At 39.8% G+C, this 11751-nt stretch overlaps 1 protein-coding gene across 2 annotated transcripts; it reads right to left on the minus strand.

Moving 5' to 3' along the window:
- Window positions 1-9409: 9409 nt before the first annotated feature.
- Window positions 9410-11703, minus strand: LOC121958722 (60S ribosomal protein L19-like). Of its 2 annotated transcripts, none has more exons than XM_042507823.1 (6): window positions 11642-11703; window positions 10482-10588; window positions 10257-10379; window positions 9908-10028; window positions 9707-9817; window positions 9410-9607 (listed from the first exon to the last, which is right to left on the minus strand). In XM_042507823.1, exons 1-6 carry the CDS (start codon window positions 11644-11646, stop codon window positions 9481-9483), a joined length of 594 nt encoding a protein of 197 aa, XP_042363757.1. In that variant the 5' UTR covers window positions 11647-11703; the 3' UTR covers window positions 9410-9480. The 2 variants fall into 2 exon arrangements, with proteins under 2 accessions (XP_042363757.1, XP_042363758.1); XM_042507824.1 differs by having other exon boundaries at window positions 10482-10579; window positions 11642-11663.
- Window positions 11704-11751: the final 48 nt, after the last annotated feature.

An 11751-nucleotide genomic window follows, 5' to 3' on the forward strand; every position in this document is an offset into this window, starting at 1 on the left:
GGATGAGGATGTACCTTAAAATACCTTAAAGTTCACTTGGTTCCACTTATAGGACACAAACACCAGTCACCTGAGGGAAAGACCTGTGTTTGTTTGACCCATCCATTACCCAAACCTGCCTCATCACATGGACATTTGGTTTTTACATTGTTTCCTTCTTTGTTTCCATCAGCGCTTTATTCACATGATCACAGCCTTCTTGATAATGTGGTTTACATATGAATTGTGGTGCATTACTTTTTGTAGGTATGCGCACGAACAGTGCATGAGAACAGCCTGGATTGCTGATTAGTCATGGCAAGGTCATTGTTGAAGTTGTTTTCCAACAGTGATTGGATTGATGCTATTTTGGTTTGATTGCTCCCGAGCAATCGTGACAAAAAGTACGTAATTTACTCACAAGTACAAAATTATAAGCTAACAGCATTTATTCCACAAATTAGAGTGTCCAATCAAACGACCAATAACCTTGAATTGACCCTTTCCAGCTCCTCAAAGTAGATCACTATCAGGCATATGAATCATGACATTTAAGTTACATCAAAACAAAACTTATGGAATCGTGGGAATGTTAGTTTCTGTTATGTGTAATGTATATTTTAGAGTTAAAGCAGCGTCATACTGGTTGTAATGTACCTTATCCTCATAAACTGAGGTGAATGTCTACACAAGAAGTTGGCCTGTATGCCAGATGGCTGTTTCGTGGGTTATCACAGATGTTTCTTTGAATTAAGCCCACGACACCTTAAGAAAACACAACACACAAAGTTCCAGTCTTGCAAATCCAGCCCACCTCCACACCTGCTCTCAGTGCTTTCAATCCACAACTCCTCACTGCAACAGGAATAAATTCTGCAGCACTTCACCCCACGTACCCGTTCATCAGTGCTGACCACTTTGGCCATTATGTAGCTTTGATGTTATTGTTGGCCTCTTGACTTTGATGCAAAATGAAAATCAAGGGAGGTCAAGCACCAGGGACAAGGTCATGAGGAATGTGCCTCTTAGCTGGAGTCTTTTTAATGCATTTCCCTGCTTGCTTTTATTCAGATCAGGAAGGGTTAGTTTGCTTTAGTGTCCACGCTTGTTACGGACTGCAGGACCTGCGGTGATTTATCTTCACACTAAGCTGCTACTTTGCATTAGTAACACACTCTAAAGACAGAGTTTCTGTCTCCCTAATTATTAAGTAAATACTCTTTTGTCACGCAAGTGTCCTGGTTTCCTAGTTACGTAATGCTTTGTGGTTACACATTTACTCTATCTGGCACACAGTAGTGTACCTCCCTCTGTGGACGATATATTGTAGCATATTACCAACATAATAATGATTGTGAGGACTTTTTATTGAAGGTGACGTAAAGCAGAGAATATTATAGAAACAGTAAAGTTAAGAAAAAAGGGGGTGAAGCTTCAAGGTTAGTTAGCCAAACAGTGTAACAGTTGATTTACCTTCATTTTATAAACATTTATAATTGAAAATGAAATACATATATAGCTTATAATTTATTTTAGTTCCAGGTTTACTTCTTACTTCTTTACTTTGTGACCCACTGAATATGTGCAGTATTTTCTCTCCCACTGGCTCCACTTCCAAGTTCCCGCTCAGCTCATAGACTTTGCATTGTGATGACGTCAGAGATTTTTCTCGGCTCGAAGAAAGTTTTACGAACATAAAACCTCCATGGTTAAAAAATGTGTAACTAAATAAGTCATAATTGACCTTGTTTGTAGTTCGAGGTATCCTATCAACAGCTTCATAGACGTCTCTTTGACAATGGCGGTCGACTGGGAAAAAGGATTTTTGGGCCACAGGTTTTCTTCTTTTTTTCATGTGATTAAAAGCTACCTAACCACATAAAAAACATGGGGATTACGTACAAGTTTTATTTTGACAAAATTAAATACATTCCCATCATAAATTGGTGCAAAAAAGGCACAAATTGGTGCAAATAAAAATCACCAGAAGAAGTGTCCTGGACAAAGACTCAATTCCCACCCTAATATTGAAACCAAACCTATGCGCCTGGAAGAAACTGCAGTCAACTGAGTACTTCACAGAAGACCTTTTCTTTCAGATTCTCTTTACAGCGGTGTGTTTCCTCTCAGGCGTACATGATCGAAGAGTGTGTTGCCACAGGTCCTCTTTACGCTTCACCTCCCCAACCTCAGTCCTCACTGCCCTTAAATGGTTTCCCAATCCAACATGCTCTAAAATCTTGAAAGCGAACTTCAAAATCCATTAAGTCGCTAAGAAAAGGATTGGAAATTCACTGAACAGGTTTTCTTTGCGCACTCTGTCCCCACGGCTCATATTACGGTGCATTTGTGGATCTGAAGATATTAATTTTTCAGCTTCTCCGCCTCAGCTCTTTTCTCTGCCCATATACAGTATAGACCCTCATGCAGAGCAGACACTATTCCAATTCCAGCAGTCTATTGTTTCCCCCACAGTAGGCTCTATTCAGTCAAGCCCTAAAATTAGTCATATATCCCATAAAGGACCCTGTGAAACGCCCTGTCCTGGTATGAAGAGGATAGGCTAAACTAATCTATTCAATTTGAAGTGTGTCACAGACTTTGGGGTTTCTGCCTTCAAGGCTCAAGGATTAGAGAATGGAGATTGGGGCTGTTCTGTTTTGCTAAAGTTGCTTTGCTTGCTATCAGCTGAAGCTACTTTTTTCTCTGCTCGCCGCCCAAGTCAACAGCTCTTTTATGACGAATAGAGAGATGGAAAAGGCAGAATCAGCTGAAAGAGTTGGTAATAAGTCTTGCCTTGCTTGGGATGTTTTTACAAATGAAAATGCAAGCTTTTGAGAAGGAGGGTAGCAGAGGACAGGGAGGAAAAGAGCAAAAAGATGAAGACAGTGTGAAATACTGGGAAAACTATTTTTTATTCCCTTAGATCAGCGATACTCAACTTCCAGCCTGCGGGCCAACAGGGTGCTGGATGGCCCCCCAACCATTTTCGAATTCACAGTAAGAAATATCTTGATTCACACTGGGAACTGTTTTTGTACTTTTAGTATGCATGAGGTGCCAAACTGAATAAAAAAACAGCATCAAAAAAAGCGCCAGTGGAGAATCACCAGCAGCCCTCGCCAGAGTTCCTAGCTAAGCCCCTAATGTCCTAAAATCCTTGAAAAGTCCTAAAATCCTAGAAATGTCCAAAAATTCTTGAAATGTCCTATAATCCAGGAAATGTCCTAAAATCTATTAATGTTCAAACATCCTGGAAATGTTCTAACATCCTGGAAATGTCCTAAAATCCTACAAATGTCCTAACATCCTGGATTTTCTGCAACTGGCCTTTGGTCGCTTGTCATTTTGCCAATGTGGCCCCCAAGCAGAACAAATTGAGTATCTCTGTCTTAGACATTGATATGGAGCACAGAGAGAAAACTGTCCTCACTGCGTAGAGTGGAATGTGGTTTACAACGTAACGGACACATGCATCTCTCACCGAAATGACTTTTCAAGCATGCCATCTATTCAGAACATCACAATAAAGTTCTTGAAATTGCAGCCATTTGTAGGCAGTTGTTACTTTTGTACCCTTGACCCTGCTGCCACCTCACCTTGATGATGATGTACAGCATGTTGTCTTCTTCCTGAACTTCAGCTCTACTGATTCTGTTCTTTTCCTCAACCCTCACTCTTGTCTCCCATCTCCTCAGAGGCTTGTTTTTCTTTTTATCCTTGTTATGTTCACATTTCAAACTGCATCTATTGTTTTCTTGCATACAATGTATATGAATTGTAGCTCTTCCTTTCTTGTTTTTTCTGTAGCATGCACCTTATGGAGAGGGATGTATAGCAGAGTTTAATGTGAGGAGTTGAGTGCTGGTCTGGAAAAGAAAAAAATCCTTGTGCATGTTTTAACCAAACACTGAATATATTAATTAAATTTCACACACTTCTTGCTAAAAGTGAGAAAATGAATCATCATCTGATCAAGCAGCAGAAAACAGATTTGTTTAGCATTTTAATCAGTTATTGACGAATGAGCATAGCTGACTCATTTAATATTAAATGAAGCATTCTTTTTGCTGCTGTCTCTGCCGCTGCCTATAGCTGTATTGATTCATTGTGTTTGGTTTGCTGCTAGGCTCTGTCTGTTCTCACTGTACGCTGCGGCAGTACATTTCCAAATCATAACTGACAACTGTATTTGTACCACTTTAACAGTCTTTGAGGGGTGAAATTAAAATGTTAAATAACCGCCCTAAGCAGAGAGAGGGAGCGGAAGGCGCAGCAAAGTCGAAGCATTGTGAATTGGCAGCAAGGTTGCATTAAATACTCATTGCAAATCAGCAGAGTGCTCTGAAGAATAATTTCTGTCAATCAAATGTGGTTTAAGTTACTGGGGATCTACTCTTTATCTGACTTTAGTTGACTTGGATTTTAACCATATGCAAATTCTGAATATTTTAAGTAATTATTTATATGAGAATTTCACAATAAGATCAGTAACTGCTTGCTGAATTATCTTATTTTCAGTGTAAATCGTAGAAGAGAAAAGCAAAGAGGTTGAAAGAAAGCTGCCACTTTGAAACATTTATCTGAAACAAGATCATTCCCTTTTTTTGAAAGAAATCAAGCCCACTTGCTCAGGTTTTAAAGGCTTAAAAACTGTTACCTGCTAGTGTGAAGATAGTGGTATCCCGTTAACTTAGACAACCTAAGGCATCCATTGGTACCAGTCATGTCATGCTAACTTGTCAGGAAAAGGGGAAATTTATGCTCCAAAGTTAAGCTACATTACAGTATTAGTGCATGCAAATCAGATAAGTTGCAAATTTATCTGTAAAATAAGAAAAAAAAAACACATCAGCAAAACACACAGCAAGCAATTCCTTAACTCCCATATTGACATAGTTTTCAACTAGCCTATATATTTTAACTGCATAGTAATTCTTGAATTTCAGCTTTTGGTTTTGGTGTTTGACCCCAATATTTTCAGTAGCCACCCCTATGAAGCATTTCTGGGGATGCCGCTGATTTCAGCTGTGCTTTAGTACTGAGCAGCAGCGCCTGGGTGTGATAAGCGTTATAATGTAAAAGCGCAAGATCTGTTTTTAAGACGACAGGGCTGAGGCGTCTATCTGGACGTAAGATCTGACAGCGCTGGCTGCTCAATAGATCTGTGATCTGTATCGCTGAGCTCCATTAATCTGTCTTTCAGTCATCCCTTGAAAGAGACACACATGAGACAGAATAAACCCTCCTGAATCCTTCCCGTGCTGTATGATGTTGTTATATCTCTCCACGTATAGAGGTGAGGGAAGAGAAAATCAAAATAGACGATTGTGTGGTAGATAAAAATGACTGACAGAGCCGGATGGGGTTAATAGTGTCACTTTATAGTGCAGGTGACCGTGTAGTCAGGTTGGGATTACAGCTGGATCCTATGCACATTAAACTTGACATTTGTAAATCCATCCTCCAGGACCCCTGTAAATCCTCAAAGGTCTCACGATACCTGATTGGACGACCAGCAGTTCATTATAGCGCCACAGAAAAGAGACAGCTCAATGCAAAGGAGGTCATTAAACTGTCAAGTGCAGGGTAATGCTTTGAAATGTTAGATAACCGTTTTTAAATATCTCAAAAAATAATCTCCCGGTAATTACGTTCATCTCCTCACCTAAATTGTTATTGAAGATCTCCTGAACTTCTGAGCATTTGCCATTTGTTTTGCCCGGGTTGAAGGCCAACTGTAATAAAGAGCACTGCTTCGTTTCATCTCATATTCCTCTCCTTATCTAATCCCATTAAGGCTCACGCTTCAGGAAATAGGAGTGCCTCCTGGTAATGAAGAAATACATTAACCGAGCTACAAAATGGCCTCGCAGCACAAAGCCTGTTTTCCCCTTCAGCGATCCCCTCAACATCTCTCTGGAGATCGCACATTTATCGACATGGATGGTTTTGTCTTTAAATATGTTTTATATATATAGCAGATCAGTTTTGTAATGACATACATTTAAATTTCATTTTAGTAAAAGTATGTTAAGGTATGGTGTAATTAAATCAAGATATTAAAGTAAACAGATGCAGTATGCGTTATAAGCCTTCATCCCAGCTCCTCGAGGCCTTTGAAACAGATTTTAAACATGAGGGTTCCTCGCTGCCAGCCTCTAAAGCTCTGGCATCCTCTTGTTTAATGCATGATGGTGCATGATCCACAAGCAGAAACTGTGGATAAAATATCTTCTGTTGAACTCTACAGGGCAAAAAGGCATGCAGGAGATCTGTGGCGGCCAACACAAAAATGTGAAAACGCAATTTGCCGTATCATCTTGAGCTACTGTAGACACAACACATTGCGAAGTTTGTGGAAGAGGACCCGCTCCGTGTAAACGGCTCATTCTAAGGTAACAATTTTCAGGTGACTGTAAAGTAATGGAAACACAGTTATTAACATTATACCATTTCTGCCAACAGATGCCCCTAAATTATACGCACTGGACTCTTAAGGATGTTCATCTCTTGAGTTCTTGGTCCAAAAGTCTAAAAAGCGAAGGATCAAGTCATTGTTTTGCAAGTCAAGGGTGAGTCTTAAGTCTTAACACTCAAGTCCCAAGCCACGACAGGCAAGTCTCTTCTTGCTCAGGCCTTGAAGGATTCATTTCAATCAATCAAGGATTCATTCAAGTCTAAATCATATACCTTGAAGTCTTTGGGGAAATGTACCTAGTATTTTCAAATCAAAAGGCTGATGTCCAAAAGAAGTCACGACTCATTGGGGTTATGGTCCAAGTCGAGGTGCAAGTCTTGTCTGATTTTGTCAAGTCGAGTCTAAAGTCATCAAATTTGTGACTTGCATCTGATTTGAGTCCAAGTCATGTGACTCTAGTCTACACCTCTGCTAAATAGTCATGTAAACTGTGTATTTCTAGATCCCTGACTATAGTATGTCATTAGGATATGCATCCATAGCAAATCTTCATTTAAAGTCAAGGTATTAAAACCCCAGTTCCACTCACATATGATCTGAATGACTGAGTTATCATCTGCTTTAAATCAACTTCAGGTGAATCCCCCAAACTCTCTTTCTTATAACCACAGATAGCCACACACAGCAGCCTGTCTGTCCTGGTTAGCGACAGCTGCGTGTGCAAACACTTCAGTCACACCTTCTCCAGAGAGCACTCAAGAAGGAATCCTTCAAGTCCTGAGCAAGAAGTGAAAATGACTTGATGACTGGAGCGTCAGCAGCTCGACTTTAATGTGGCTGACAGTGGTTGTAAGCTGGAGAGTGGCCAACGTTTGTACAAAGGTGTGATATGCAGTGGTTGCTGGAGCTGTGCAGCTTGCCTTCAGGAAAAGCAAAAAATTATTAATGAGAAAAATAATCTATAAATTAATAGCTGTATCATTTATTAATGAGACGACTTGAGCAGTTTATCATTATGATTTGGGTTCATCTGTATGTCAGCAATTAACAACTTCAATTTTTCCACAATGAAAAGACAAAGTCTGCTGTGTTTTCGCCTCTCTGAGGTTTTGCATCAGTGTCAGCTGCAGTCAACACAAGCGGAATTCAAAGTGGCTGATATCGAATGACAGCTCACACTGTTAGTTAGTTAGTTAGTTAGTTATAAATCGATGAGTCATGGATGAAATGCCCGCCGGCACACACATTAAGACAGGCAAACACACACAAAGGTAAAGACTGAAAATGGGTTACAAAGCATTTAAAGAAAAACATTTGGACAATTCCTGTTTGACACACACACAGTTGTTCTGTTCTGTGTTTAATCAGCTCTATTATAATTATTATTATTATAGCCAACCAAGAGTACATGAATATATATATCTATATTCATGCAGTACTCTTGGTTGGCTTTATATATATATATACATATCATGCAGAGTGGCAACACAGTTGCCAATACTTCCAAGAAATACACACAGAAGGTTAATATAGAGCAAAAGAAGCATTAACTCAAGTTTCTCAGAGGCTGGATAATGGTCAACAGCAAGGATCAAATAATTTAGGGGCATAACTGTATGCAATACAAGATGAATGATTCAATTATTCACTATTTATCACTTATTTATTATGTAGTATTGTTTTGTTGCCAAGAAACTGCCAGCCTTGAGTCTCACAGTAGTCCACTGGTGTGAATACGGAGCTAAAATGTGACTGAATACGGTTCATGAAACTGATGAAGCTTCTGAGATGAGCGGCAAAATAGATCTGAGCAGTTATTAAATCAGTAGACATGTTTTAGTGTCAAAACATCTGGAGGAGTGAAATGAGTGTAGACTGTGATGTTATGGTAGAATTTGATATTGGAGCTCTGCTGCCACCTGTTGGACAGTTGAGGACACTAACACATGGACGCAGTGTGGTGTCACTGTACGTTAAGGACAGGCCTATCATACTAGCCTAAGAAATAGACATGCTGAGACAGCTCTCCAGAATAGATTGCCATATTTAAAAAAAAATTAAAAAGCAGCCTCTCTCACCTCTTTTTGCACAGGTAGCCTATAAACGAGACAGGAGGCCAGGGCCCGTTAATAAACAAACATTAATATTTATCAGTATACAGTATATGAATTGCCTGTTTTGAACCTTTCAATGTTTGCTGTCCTCACTCATCCAAATGCAGCTACCCCACACAGGTCAAGTGTCTACAGGAGCATTTATAGGATTTTAGGATATTCAGGGTTCAAACATATCCCTCCCTGAACCCCTCACACGAGGTTTGAGGGACAGTTGACAACTTGGCATCTTCCTCACTAGATTTTGCAACTTTTCAGACCCTCTTAGCGATTTTATTTCTAAAAAGTGACTACTGCCAAATTTAGCAACCTATTCAGACCGTTTGAGAAAAAGAAAAAAATATAATATTGTAACTAATTCCCAATAATGTCACTTCTCTCCCCTTCTTTTCGCAGCTCAGCAGTACATGTGGGACAAGCAGGAGGAGAGGGGACGCTACCCACCATGGGAGGTCTTTTGTGAGTTTCTATGGTTATGTTGATGCACAATGCACTATGGTCTATACTATGAGAGCCAATGCTACCATGCCGTGTGACATAATCTGGAGGCTTCGCAGCTTTTGGAACAAGTGCTTGCTGCTTTCATTGGAAGAGTTGTCAACACTGCTGTCACTCTCTGACTCGTTCCCAATGTGAATAGATTTTTTTTCAAATTGTGAATTAATAAACAGTCAGCACGGAACTGCATCATGGGCAAGTTGAGAGCCACTGTTATAAATTATGATAATAATTAAGGCTCAAAAAACTGTAACTTCTGTTCTAAAGACAAAGGTTTTATAACAAAAGCTGTCTGTCAAAAGTTACTGGTTCACTACCGAACCGACAGCCTCAGCCGTGCTTCTGTTCGGATTCTTTTTTAACGCAAAGACAGAGTAATAACCACCAAACGATGACGGACTCTTTTATCCAAATTTATTTGCAAGAAAAAGAGGAATCTGACAATCTGAGACAAAAACCTGTTTAAATTCACTTCTTTGAACTCTCCTCCTCCTTTGCCAAGTTCTTGATCATCTCTTCTTTCTTGGCCAGGAGACGCTCTTCTCTGCGTTTTCGGGCCTCCTTTGTCTTTGAGCGGCGAGCTTCAGCCTGGTCACTGTGTGGGAAAGACGGAAATTGGTTATTCAGCAATGGCAGGAAAATCATTATCATTTTTTTGATTAAAAAAAGACCGTGATTAAAAAGAGCAACTTACGCAAGGAGCTTCTTGCGAGCCTTATCTGCCTTCAGCTTGTGGATGTGCTCCATCAGGATGCGCTTGTTTTTGAACACATTACCTTTCGCCCTCAGATAGAGACTGTGGTACCTACAGGAACAGAAAAGGCGTCTCAATGCAAGATAACTCTTCCTAAAACTGAAATTAATACTTGAAAATAAAACTGAAATTTGCACTTACATGTGCCTGTCAATTTTCTTGGACTCCCTGTAGCGACGGAGAAGACGGCGCAGGATTCTCATGCGCCTCATCCATGACAACTTTTCTGGCATACGAGCATTGGCTGTACCCTTTCTCTTACCTGGGCGGGAGAAGTTTTTTAATCATAATTAATTTAATTATTTAAGAATTAAGTTGCAGTTTTGCTCACAAACTAGCAAACAACTTCCATTTGCAGGATTCAACACAAATAAAAACAAACAAAGACATGCAAAAGTGATAAACGTTGGATCTGTGAAAGCAAATTTAAACAATAGGCAGATAGGCGGTTTTAACGAAATTAGGAAAAATAAAAAGGGACATAACCCACCATAACCCATGTGACGTCCCTTGCGGCGTGCCAGTGTGTTCTTGCGGCAGCGAGCACGGGAATGAACCGTCACAGGTTTTCTGATGATCAGTCCATCCTTCACCAGTTTTCGGATCTGCTGGCCTGTAACACAAATACAATACGATAAGAAGATGCTGGCCTGTGGGACCTAAACCACACAAACATACAGAAAGAGAACTTTCTATTTCAACCTTAGCAACTCACGTGAGTTTGCATTGGCAATCTCATTGGTCTCATTTGGATCCAGCCACACCTTCTTCTTGCCACAGCGCAGGACGCTGGACGCCAAGCGCTTCTGGAGCCTGAGCATGCTGGCATATTAGTTTTACAATATATGTGAGACAAACAGTGCAAGGGACCTTTAACATTTGCTATTAACTTACACATAACAGAGTGTGTGTGTGTGTGTCAGCTAGTATCAGTATGTCATTTTATTTTTTATGACATTTTTAACTTCTTGCACAAATCAACTCTCAGCACTGAGGTCTGTGCAATTCAATCCTCAGAGAAAGAATACCTTAAGTATAATTCAGCTTCCAAATTGGACTTTACAAAACCAAAACAAATACAACAATAATGAGAAAATGAAAAAATACTTAGAAATTATAGTACACACACAAAACACCTAAGTGTACTAAGTGTATACACACAATTCCCACTTCCAAGAAAAACTTGAACTGTATGTAATAAATGTTCAAAAGTACAGTTGGGTAACTGTCATTTTAGGTCACAAGACCGAACAGGTTTAATAAAAGCTGCGATTACTGATGAGCTGCCGGGTAATGTTAGTCGCTCATCGGGTTTGGTAAGAGGTGGCAGACTGATTACTGTGATGCTCAGGTGTGCAGTATTTTCATTTGAAAGAGTGTGAGACTGTCCCCTGGGCCTGTCGTAAAGTTTGCCTTCAAACACTTATTTTAAAGAGCCTAACATGCAGAAATACTATCGCAAAAGCCAAGTGTGAGGACACACTGGTAAGTTAACGCTATTGCGAGGAAAATAGTACCTTGGCTAACTATGATGTTTCACTGTAATAGCTACTTAAATTAATTAAACTGACTAATGTCCAATTTGTTCGACTAATATTGGCAAAAAACGCTAAAAGCTGCACTGTTGCCAGCTGATTGGCCTTTAAGGATCTGCGCTGTCTCAGTAACATGTTGTGACATGTTAATTTGGCTAAATTAGCTTAGCACACCAACACAGGCCCCGTGCTACGCGCTTTTTGGTAGACATAATCGACTTAACTCAAAGTTGAATAGAATTCAAGTCGACCCTATTGCATTTAATAATAAAGCCTACAACTTCAAAAATGTCTTGCTTTGGATAAAAACACACATTTAAATGACAAACGTGTAGCTTACCTCATGGCTGCGGCTAGCTTGGTAGAGACGAAAGAAATAGGACGTTTCAGGTCCTACCATTATAAATATCGTCATGGGTTAGTCAACTGTGGCAGTATCAGAAAATCGTA

The sequence above is a fragment of the Plectropomus leopardus genome, chromosome 19 (genome assembly GCF_008729295.1).
Source record: "Plectropomus leopardus isolate mb chromosome 19, YSFRI_Pleo_2.0, whole genome shotgun sequence".
Lineage (NCBI taxonomy): Eukaryota > Metazoa > Chordata > Actinopteri > Perciformes > Serranidae > Plectropomus > Plectropomus leopardus.